The sequence below is a fragment of the Gadus chalcogrammus genome, chromosome 7 (genome assembly GCF_026213295.1).
Source record: "Gadus chalcogrammus isolate NIFS_2021 chromosome 7, NIFS_Gcha_1.0, whole genome shotgun sequence".
In the NCBI taxonomy this organism is placed as follows: Eukaryota; Metazoa; Chordata; class Actinopteri; order Gadiformes; family Gadidae; genus Gadus; species Gadus chalcogrammus.
Window position 1 is genome coordinate 32,708,203 of NC_079418.1, and position 12,500 is coordinate 32,720,702.

The 12,500-nt window shown below is 44.6% G+C and overlaps 1 protein-coding gene across 1 annotated transcript; it reads right to left on the bottom strand.

Annotated features, from left to right (window-relative positions):
• Positions 1–2,629: 2,629 nt before the first annotated feature.
• LOC130386575 (claudin-7-B-like) lies at positions 2,630–7,349 on the bottom strand. Its single transcript, XM_056595567.1, has 4 exons — positions 6,859–7,349; positions 4,479–4,643; positions 4,027–4,111; positions 2,630–3,665 (listed from the first exon to the last, which is right to left on the bottom strand). Exons 1-4 carry the CDS (start codon positions 7,079–7,081, stop codon positions 3,509–3,511), a joined length of 630 nt encoding a protein of 209 aa, XP_056451542.1. The 5' UTR covers positions 7,082–7,349; the 3' UTR covers positions 2,630–3,508.
• Between the last annotated feature and the right edge of the window lie 5,151 nt (positions 7,350–12,500).

Consider the following 12,500-nt stretch of genomic DNA (forward strand, 5'->3'; position numbering starts at 1 on the left):
TGGCTCGTGAACAGTAGGTTATTAAGTTTGCTCTATGAGGCCGTTTATTAATGGCTGTTATTTGTCGTTGAGGGATATGTTGTATTTTTGAGGACGATTCAAGTTATTCAGCAAAGAAACAATTGATTTAATTGAGGTCATCTACCTTTTTTGTAAATCCATATTTCTTCTTTGTAGATTTGAATAATTTATTATGGCACCTTAATTAAATGTATGGGTTTGTTTGTTTAAACTAAATCACCTAAATAAGAAATGGAGCCTAATCACGGATTGTTGATTTGTTGTTTTTTCTCATTACAATCTTCAAATGACAAACCACCATTCTGGAAATAAGTATTTTACTTTTGCATGTCATCCGTCCCTACTGTTTTAGCGTCTTGATCCAGAAATAAATAAAATAAAATAAAACATAGACGAATGACTTAAACGTGATCTGAGGACCGTAACCAAATGGCGTCTAACACAAATAATATAATAAAATTAGTATGTTATTATAGTAATATAATAATATTGAGTTTATATAATCTTGTTGGGGAACAAAGTAGGCCTACTTTGTTAATGACTTTGTGGAAACTATGTGCGCATTGTGCACGTCGAATAACTTTAGTGCATATACCTGTTTTGCATTAGACAACATATGGTAATATAGTTCAGTGAAGTATATTACACATCAGGGTTTATTATACAAATAATAAAGTAAGTAGCTCATAGCAGAGATAAACGTATAAACAGGGAGGAAGATTGATGTAGGAGAGGAAGAGAGGAATAAAGGAGCTTTTAACAAGAAACTGATTTGACAACAATAACTACTCTGCCTTCCGCATTGCAGCCGAATAAATAAATCTGACAAATGATGCGTCTGTCTTCATACCGGAGCAGGAATCGTGTCTCTCTGTCTGTCTCGTTCATAAAGGCCCCGTTAGAGGGTTTATTAAAAACAGGAGAAGACCCGTGGAGGTCATGGTCCCGCTGCGTCCGAAAGGACCACTTAAAACCCATCACGTTCTGGACACGTCTAATTCATCATCCTAGTTATGAATAGATCACAATGATTTTAAATAATAAAAGCAGCCGGTAGACTACGCACCCGGGTCAGAGTGATAAATAGCCCGCGGCCGCTGATTGGATTAGGGCTGACGACGAGATATTGCGGTCGGGATTTCCGTTGGCGTAAACTTGTAAAATATACAAGTTGTAAAATCGATTCTAATGATGGGTGATCTATCCATCTCAAATCAGAGGGAATCTTTGCGTGTGTTTGTGCGTGTGCGTGTGCGTGTGTGTGTGTGTGTGTGTGTGTGTGTGTGTGTGTGTGTGTGTGTGTGTGTGTGTGTGTGTGTGTGTGTGTGAGAATGTGTGTCTTTGTGTGTGGGTGGGTGATTGTGTGTGTGCGTGCACGTGCGTGCGTGCGGGTGTGTAAAAGACGGGCCGCAGCTCACTGAAATATTTATTAGGCAAGTTCCGAGAGGAGCTTTAGGGGACGGAGGATGAATGATGAGAATGACAATGAAGATATAGATAAAACATATTCAATAATATAGAATGAAGATATCTGTCTTATCATATAGAATAGAGAGGAGGGGAATTAGAGAGGATGAGGAACACATGCTTTTAATCATAAATATATAAAATGTGTGTGTGTGTGTGTGTGTGTGTGTGTGTGTTCGTGTGTGGGTTGGCATTTTTTATTTTACTATTTATATTTTTTTGCGCCATGTATGAAAGATATTTCAATACGAGCTCATTTCCCTTCACGAGGAAGTCCAGCCATACTCCGTTTATGAAGCCTAAAATAAGATATAGTCACAATCGATTTAGGAGGTTTTCCTTTCAATTCTACGTTAAGCGAATTTTTTCCTTGGCGACCATGTGATGTCATGCTTCTCTGAAAGTATGTATTATGAACATGTATGAATAATACATTAATATAGCTAAATATACCCCTTAAAATACAAAACTTTACAGAAATGACTATGCTGGTAATTCTCATATAACGAGCAATATACCTGGCCGACCGACACCATTTGTTCCCTAAACTGACCACCAGATGGCGACACAACCCCATGAACGAAGCCTTCGTTAATCTGCCAACAGCTCGATGATCTGTCAGCGACGCGGTCGACGCCCACCAACCGGAACGGATTCCGGTTTCTTTCACTAGTTTCACATTGGCATATTGATTCACACGCCACATAAAACAAACAAAAACTGATGGCAGTCATGGCATCAATTTACCTAAGAAAAAAGGTTTCAAGAGGCATCACAATGCAGGGGAATCGTTAGCGACTGCTGGGAAAATGTTTTCTGGCATTACTAACCTTAATAAAATGAGCTCACAATGGAACATGCTTTCGTTAGGAGGCCATTCATTTGCATGTATAATACATAATCCAAGGTTTGAAAAGGGTTTTGAAGTCCGGTCAAATCTGCTCCAACATTTTAACTTTCTCACTCCGGCATTCTATTCCAACTATCTTGTTACGTTAGTAGATATTTTGCCGACTCATCCTCCCAGGAGCGTATTAACCAATCTCTAAATGGTCTGCTAGAAAGTGGAAAATAATGGCTTACCTCACAAGTGGTTTCAGAGACAGGTCAAAGTCTCCTTAAGGGAGGGGAACTTAGTCAACAAAGCACTTCCAGTCATGACAAATCATAAAGGTTTTGTTTGTTTATTGGATTTTATGTACAGGGAACCTAAAATATAACACAAAAAATAAAGCAGTAAAAAACATACAAAGTCCAATTCACGATGACAGGGGGGTTCTGAGCGTATCTGGAGATCAAAACGTTGGAAACTACCACAAAGGTTTGGTACGTGATGGTCACGGACACTACCACAAAGGTTTGGTACGTGATGGTAATTAGCTCTAAAGGGTGTGAAAGGCACAGGGAGGTTTTTTTATTTTCTTCTAATCAGACACCGTTGGCTAATTATCTCGTACAGAAGAGTCAAAGTTATACACAAGAATTAATCGGTATAAATAAGGTTTTAAGGCGGCCGGGGTGAGGCAGAGAACTGAAGGGTGAGCGTTTCCTGAGGGAGGGAACCAGACAGAAATGTCTAGCATGCGGCATGTGAGAAATGTAAACATACCACAGAACATGCAAGTTTTCCCGACTGCCTAACCTAGTTTGAGTGACCCCTGTTAAAGGGGGTGGGACTTCCTGTGTTCCCTACGGAGATTTGATCAGGCGGAAGCGCAATGCCCTTTACAGAGGGATCAGACCCCATGCCAGCTTCCTCCCTTCCACTCAGAGGCACGCCTAACCTACTGGATCCAAACTGGCCTCTTGGCTTTTCAAAATAAAAGATACGGTTTAAAACAAAGTTAAACACTTTTAAAAAGGCAAAACATAAAATACAAGGCTCCTGCTAAAATTGTATAAAATAACTAAACATTTTAAATGGCGGCTGGGCGGTACGGTAAGCATAAGAACACAGAAAAACAGTGTGCTTCATGTGTCGGTTCAAACTCTTGTTTAGCTGGTCGTGCCGGGGATTCGATCAGACGTACTCCTTGCTGCTGCTGGGAGGGCGGTGGGAGATGGGGTAACTGGGCTTCGACTTGCCCCGGGGGCAGGAAGCAGCCAGCATACCGCCACCGATCACGTCCAGGAAGGACCCGGCCCAGGCGATGAAGATGGCTGACCCGAACTCATACCTGGAGACGGAGAACGCAGACGAACGTCAGGGCTGGTTGAAGATAAACAACAACGGACAACCAGGAGGAACCCCGGCCTACAGCCTCGTCATGCCCTGGCCTACAGCCTCGTCATGAACCCTGACCTACAGCCTTGTCATGCCCGTTACAATTAGCCAATTAATTTATTTATGCTTTTATCTAAAGCGACTTACAATGAGTGTATTTAAATCCCCAATAGAGAGACAAAGCATTTTACAGGAGAGCAAGGGCATTCAAAGGCCAGGGTTGGAGGTGGCTTCCCCTACATGTATACAGTACAACCCCTCCCTCAGTGAAGCGTGTTGGGTGCAGAGTCTCCGTCAGGCGGAGCGGGACCTACTTGGTGTTGACGGGGGTGAAGGGGTTGTAGAACTCGCGGATGATGTTGTGGGCGAACCAGGAGCAGGCGACGATGGCCGCGAGAGCTGAGGAACAACACGCAGGACGTTACAATCATGAGAAGACGACTAGACAGTGCATTAGCACCCTCATCTGCAACTATGGTCTAGAAGTACAAATCACTAATTACATGAACAACTACAACCCCAGATCAACCTGGCCGCACGCCCCATCAAAACTACACTCTCCTCAAACCTGGCCATAACAAAACACAAACTACAATCAACAAAACAAAAAATGATGACAATATAAAGGAGAAACCCAATAAAATAAATAAAATAAACTACAACCAGTGGTGCTACAACCCCCATCAAAACTAGACTTCAATAAAACTAGAACCAACAAAAACTGCAACCCGGAGCTCAACACGGAGCCCCCAGACCCCCCGCTCACCCCCTATCAGCAGGATGATGCCGCCGGCCATGGCGATGCGGGACTTCTTGGTCTTGTCGTCTCCGCCACAGGTGGTGCACTTCATGCCCATGGTGGCCACGCCCAGACCGGCCCCCGTCACAATGATACCCACGATCATGAGTGCCCGGGTGGCCTGCAGAGAGCCTGAAGACACAACAGTTAGTTAGCTAGGGCCTTTAGCATACGTCCTTTAGCAGACAGGCCTTACATAAGTACATTTGATATAAGAAAGTGAAACAATATATCGGTCGGCACACACACACACACACACACACACACACACACACACACACACACACACACACACACACACACACACACACACACACACACACACACACACACACACACACACACACACACACACACACACACACACACACACACACACACACACACACACACACTGCGGGCTACACCAGTCTTTAAGATCATTTATCAGATCTCATTTTGACTTATTTTAGATACAGATCATTAAGGGTGTAACCCTAACCCTGAAGGTTAATACACTGGGAATCGAACCCAGTGCCTTTAGGGTGGTCACCAAGACAACACTAGCCAGCCTCCAGTATTTTGGTAAAAACAAATACTGTTGCCGTTTTCAAATGTAAAAAACACATACCCTTCAAGAGGGGAGAATAGTGCCGGCCCTGAGAGGGAATGAGGCAGGAATGTGAGGCTGTACAATACAGTAGCTCAGTTATTGATTGATTACCGCTGGCACCATCTACACAGAGAGATGGGGGGGGGGGAAAGAAAGAAAGAAAGAAAGAAAGAAAGAGCGAGAGAGACTCCCAGCAGGGGCGAGCGACTGCCAGGGAGAACAGTGGTTCCTAGAGTCTCCAGGCAACACCCTCTACACACCAGCCACAGAAACCAGTTTCATAGGGAGAGTGGGGAGGCGGGGGAGGAGAATGAAACTCAGGGGAGGAGAATGAAACTCGGGGGAGGAGAATGAAACTCGGGGGAGGGAGGCGGTGTGATGTCAGCCTGAACCGGTCTAACCAGGTGTCGCATTTCACCTGAGAGGAAGGCACTCCTTAGGAGTCCATCTCCCTGCAGGTGGAAGTCTGAGCGGAAACGCTGCTGCTGCTAAACACTGAGTTCTGACTCAATTAGGAGTTCATGTAAGCAGTTTGGTACTCCATGTAACCAGGCCACCACAACATGAAGAACCACTCACGTGCACAACAACTCCATTGTTTGTCTAGGAGGCTTTGATGCAATTCCACCCGAGCGTCCGTACAGCAGCCGGCAGTGGTGGAGGAATGACCGGGCCTTGCGTACCAACTCATTGGATCACTTCTGTAATCACACAGCTATCAAAGCTGGCTTGTTTTCATGTTTGCAGAGTTGATAAGGCCTATTTTGGCACAGATATCTTATCAAATGTTTGGATAAATCAAACAAAAGGCTAATTAAATAAACGCTTCGCTGGGAATTGGAGCTGGATGCCCATCGAGGGTAGCTAAACACAACCTGGTCTACATAACGACTAATTATTGAATACATACGCCTCACAAAACGCCCTTTCATCTGAGGTTGTTTTTTTTCATTCAGAAAGGAGTGGTCGTCTTGCGCATTCAACAATGACTGAGATACACATGGACACTAACAATTAGGACGCCATCACAGTGGTTGGGGTTGGTGGGGGTTAGTCCGGTTAGTGTGAGAGGGGGAACTGAAGGAAACAATGTCCCCATTGTCTTAATTATTGACTAGCTGTGAAATAAAAGTCCCCTGTAAAATCCGAGGTGGTTTCGACTTTATATTGCATCCATTTTATAACCTTTGGGTTTGGTGACTCAGCCTCATATTCAGGCCACTGATGTGACGGTAAACAAACCTTGTTGTGACAACTTTAGACGACGGAAAAAATGAAAAGGTAAACTTTAGACGCCGGAGGCGCTAAAGTACCAGGTGCATGCGGAAGTAGAGACCCTCAGTGTGAAGAACTAATTATCTACCAACATCTGGTCAGGGGAAAGCAGACCGCGTTGGAAAGAAGACAAAGACGGAGGTGGAAAAATAAAGTGCACCTTGTTTAAATGAACTACTGTAGAAAATCAAATCCGTTCAACGGTCCCACCATTCAATCTGCCAAATTAACCTTTTTAAATACACACTGATTTGTTAAAGTGTTGTCAAGATGTGTAGGTCAAAGTTCGTCGAAAGAAGCCCATAAACGGAGCTACTTGGAGAGATAAGGCTGGTTTAAACACTTGTTGGAATCGGACAGCTAGGAGGGGGTGGGCCACCAGGGGGCCACCAGTACGCCACAGGCCCACGGGCCTCTCCGGGGTTTGGGCGCCAATGGAGAAAATGAACGCAACGCGTAAAAGTCAAGTTGGACACTTACTGTCGAGCTGCAGGATGGAGTCGTACGCCTTGCACTGGATCTGACCCGTGCTCTGGAAGGCGCACGACATCCAGAGTCCGGAGTACATGGAGATGGCCGTGATGATGTTGTCCCCGACGTACGCGGACATCTTCCACTGGGGCAGGATAGTGCCGATGATGAGTCCGATCAGGCCAAGGAGCGAAAGGGCGAAGCCCAGGATCTGCAGGCCCGAGTTGGCCATGGCGAGCCTTCAGAAAGGAGTCGGAAAGAGGTGCGACGGAGAGAATCCACCTGCCGAAGAGTCTGCGCAGGAAATCTGAAGGTGAGTGGATTACGCGGCTTTCCTAAAGCGATCGGTGTGTGTTACTCTGTCCTTGTGGTCAAATTCGCTGATCTAGTAACTTGTGAAGTTGTTGGAGAGATGTTGACTATTCGCTCCGTAATTGAGAGATCTCTATTTGAGGCGCACCTGTTGTCCGACCGCACCTTGAATGAGGAGGGATTAGCGTGAACGAGCTTTTTTAGGCAGTTTCTGTTGCGGAGGGGGCGGGGACGCGCACGTAGTTTCGACTCATCTGCGTCGTCTCCTCGTGATCGACGGTTTCAGGACGTTACCCTCAGTCACCCACAGGTACACACCCATAAGTGTGTGTGTGTGTGTGTGTGTGTGTGTGTGTGTGTGTGTGTGTGTGTGTGTGTGTGTGTGTGTGTGTGTGTGTGTGTGTGTGTGTGTGTGTGTGTGTGTGTGTGTGTGCGCGTGCGCGTGGGTGTGTGCGTGCAGGTTAGGTCAGGACAGTTAGACTATTTTGGGCATCAGAAAAAAAGTTCCCACTCCTTAGGCTCATTTGACCTTCGAGGAAGATTTAAATCTAAACAAGACTTAGCTGAAACCAGCTTTAGATTGATTCAGTTTCTGTGTAAATCACAACATTAAAACACGTGATCCACCTCAATAATTGACTTGATGAACTGTTGACTAACAGGTAAAGGGTTAATTGTGAACCTATACCTAACATGAGAAGTCAATGAACAACGTTTGAAAACCCTCCATTGTTTAGTGAGCTTATTTTTAAGGTGTGATTTCTGATCTGAACTGATAAGAAAATGACATGATGGAAATGAGATGATGTAAAAACACCTGGTTTTGTCATTGTAAGGTGGCGTGTGGCCATAATAATGAATATAAATATTGTTTAAACTCCAGCTGATTGGCCTCATAACTTTGCTTCATCTTGACAGAAGGATATTAATATTATCTATTATTTTGTTACTGGTAATCTGTTTGAAATGAGGGAGAGGAGATGAATGTGATACATGAACAAAATATGTATGTTCATATTCATATTCTTCTTTGTCCAGCAAAACAAATATGTCTGCCTGTGCACAGAGTGAAACCTTGTGTTCCAATAAGTACATTTCAAACGTACCTACGCACGCTCACACACACACACACACACGCACGCACGCATGTGCGCGCGCACACACACACACACACACACACACACACACACACACACACACACACACACACACACACACACACACACACACACACACACACACACACACACACACACACACACACACACACACACACACACACACACACACACACAGTTCCCTATGTAAATCCCCACTCATTGTCCAGAGTAGGTCGCTTCCTATCTCTGGACGCGCGTTGAGACCTGTGACTCTGGCTTCATTTGAATGAACGTCAGGTGTGTTTACCGGCACACCTGTGGTTACTCAGGGGTGCAGCGAGAGTAGGTGGGAGGGGTTTGGTCAGGGGGAAGGGGGTGGAAATGGTATGATGTAGTACTATCTATCACATTACTCATCCCCATCAAAACGTCAACAATATCTGTCTGTTGTTTGGTCGTTAGTAATAGTACTGGCTGTTTCAGAAGTACCAGTAGATTTAGTCATCATAGCTGTTGTTATTGTTGTAGTAGTAGTGGTAGTAGTAGGCCTATTATTAGATTTAATAATAGTATTATTAGTAGAGGTATTACTACTAGTATGAGCACTAGTAGTAGTTGTATTATAATAGTATTATTAGTAGAGGTATTACTAGTAGGAGCAACAGTAGTAGTAGTAGTTGTATTATAATAGCATTATTATTAGTGGTATTTTATTTATTTATTTCAGAACAATACACATTAATAAACATGTACAGCAGTAGCCTAAACATAAATGTGCCAGATTGTAGCCCAGAGGCTAATTTCCATCTGTAGACCTAGTAGGAGCAGCAGTAGTAGTAGACGTAGCGGTAGTAGTAGGCCTAGTTGTATTATTTGTAGTGGTATTACTGGTAGGAGCAGTAGCCAGTAGCGGCAGAAGTAGGAGTTGATTTTGTATCTGTAGTAGTGATCTTAACTTCAAAAACAATAATACAACAGTGTAACGGGGTGTCCCCTTCTGTATGCATTTAAAGATCACGCCTCATCTGTTATGACAGATACTGTTGGAAACTTTGGTGCAGCTGAGTTTGCGTGTGCAGGTCTGTCTCTCCACAGGTTCCCACATAATGAGAGCGCCGGTCTCCACCGGTCCGACAGGTTTACAACCAACCGCCACACACCCTGCTGGCCTACAGAAGCCTGCAAGGCACATTTCCAATCCTTACAAACTGCAATCAATCGGGGAGAAAACGTTCGGACTGTAGATAAACGTTTCTATGGCTTTCACGGGTTTTGGGTACAATTGCGCAATAGTCGACATTCCTGGGTCACGTGTGACGCCGGCTCCCCGGAGCGGACTGCGCTCCCGGGTCACGTGGGCAGTTGTTCGGTGACTCATCTCCCAAGAAACTGTAAAAAGTTTGGTTTCTCCTATGACGCTTTGCGATGCAACCATGGACATAATAAAGGATGGACCACAGACTGGAAAATGGCCGCCCATTCATTCCTATACAAACTGCTCAGTGGCGCAGGGTAACATATGCAACCCCTGTTTGGCTCAGATTACGGAAGACCAACCAGACTCCTGTATCTGCTCTCCTGGCTTTTGAGCCGATTCCTTTGAAACGATGCTGTTTGTTGTTGACTTTTGAACTAAACGGGCCTCACCCTCATACGGTTAAGCTCGTTAAACATGTATGTTTCAAAAATTAAAAAGTCGTTTCCCTGCTGCTCACGATTTGAATATGCACACATTCAACTTATCCAGCAATATAGGCCTAATATATGTAGGCCTACTTTGTATTTGATTTACTTAATATGTATTGTCTGTGATCCTTGCTGCTTAATTCAAAGTGGATTAAATTCATTATGATTATTTAACTGTCATATTTTACACATTCGGTGTGTAAGACCGATCGATACAGAACTGGCCCATTTTGCATTGCATGCTCTGCAAAATACTGCAAGTTTTATATAGATTTACGAATTGGAGTAGATCTTCCCGGGTCGATACTGTAGCCGTGACTCACTCTAATACAGGTGTTTATCCAGCCCGCTTGTTATTGAGGCATAATAAGCTCAAGGACAAATAAACCTTCTTATTGAACATCGGAAAGCAGAACTCACTGCCGCCACCGTGTGGACCGCAGGGCGCACTGACCGACAGACCGTAAAGAGGCATACATGGTGGTTTCATCTTCAGTTTGGAGGTATCTTATTATCTGTACGTTTGATTACGTGTTTATTCAACATGTTGAATTCAGTACATGGATGTCGTCCGAACTGAATTAAGATGGTAACTTATTGGGTTTTAAGTGTTTGATTGATTCATCGACTGAATTATTACGTAGTGATCCTAAAGACAGAAATCTTGTATCACAAATACATCAACCTTAATATCTGAATGAATGATTCAAAATGTTCACGTGTGACTAGAATCTGCTTTAATGTCCTGCGATGACACAGAGCTTCAGATATCCGTTGATATTTCTATATATAATATATTATATTGATATTATATTGATGTGTCCTGCGTTAATCTCTCCAGATTATCTCTCTGCAGACGGTCGCTATCAGATAGAGCCTCTCCCATGATTACCCTTCCTCCGTAATCCCTCATCCATTCACTGTGAGAAATCGCACACACACACACACACACACACACACACACACACACACACACACACACACACACACACACACACACACACACACACACACACACACACACACACACACACACAATCGTACACACGCTCAAGCACACACACACAGACACACACACACACACACAGATCTTCAATTCTAAAAAGGAAAAACACACAGAGACCATGTTTACAATCATACAAATATATGTCATTTTTATTGAGTAATACTCCATTATAAGTTATATTCCTTGAGTAGATGAAGAGTGTCACTGTAAAAATGCACACGGCTGGGATGAGTCAGTGAGGCTGTGCCTCTAATACACAGACGCTCACCGGTGTCACCAACAGTGAAGTATGCATGCTTCGCAAAAAGGTGTCCCATGTCAACATGGGACGTTTCTCTTTTGTTTCGTATTTTTTATTAACTTTAGACCGCTGAGTCTTTGTGCTGGTCTAGTGAGTCCGTCCTTTGTTGGATAGTTCCCTTCATCGGAAAGTTTCCCTTTAGTGGAAAGTTTCCTCCAGAGGAGCGTTCCCGTGGTGTGATCCTCCCGGTGCTGCTGGTCGTCAGTGAAGGTCATGTTTGACCTTTGACCTGTTATGCCGGTGGCTCTGTTTGGGGTCAGGAGTCTCGCCCTGCTACCCGGGAGGTCAAGGCCCCGCTGGAGGGAGGGGCGGGCCGTTTGGGGGCGGGGGGGGGGGGGGGGGGGGGGGGGGCGCAGGGTGAACAAATCGATGAACGAGTGATTGCGATTGGGGCCATTTTGTGGGGCATGGCTTTTCGTTTTCGTATAGTCTGGTTTTGGAAGACGAGAAGAAAGGTCTGAGATTACCCAGAATTCCCCAGAAAGAGGAGGAGGGGCCAGAGGGCTTCTGAATGGGTTGGAAGACTTTTTTTTTTATCAGAAGGAAGTAGCCAGGAAGTAGCTAGGAAGAAGCCAGGAAGTAGCTAGCGACAAGCGACCGCTCATCAGCGATGCCGTACAGAACTTTAATCTGAGTGCGGGTGAATTTGGAAGAGCGGGATCTGCCGTGTTGCGGTCGATTCGTGAATGCGAGAGCGTCTAGCGAAGGATCCGAGGTAGAGGTGTTTTATACTGTCGCTAACTCTGCCTCCGCACAAAGAAACAGCCGTAAAAAAAGATAGAAAAACAACAAAGTAGAACTGAAGAGAAACACGGTTCAAACAGTACGTTGGTTATCGTCGACACGTTGGGCTGAAATGGGAAACAGTTCAGATAAGTTGATTGTACTGACGGACACACATCGACACTGACGGGTGGAACTCGAGTTTGGGAGGGGGGGGGGGGGGGGGGGTTAGGGGCTCGGCCGTTGCTGACCAGGGACAGACTCAGACCATGAGCTTCATGCTGGTCGTACTAACATGATGAGGATATGGCTTCAGTCTCTCCTCCCTGGTGTTCCACATGTTGGGACGGAGGCGGCTTCACAGTTTTCCTGATATGTACTTAAAAAAACGAATACAAAACAATAGTATCATTTTTTTGCTATGTATATGACGCTCCAAAATATTCATTGTGGATGCGGTTGTTATTGCCATTAGAAGAGTATTGCCGAACACAATTCAGAAGACCAGATCGATCGATAATAT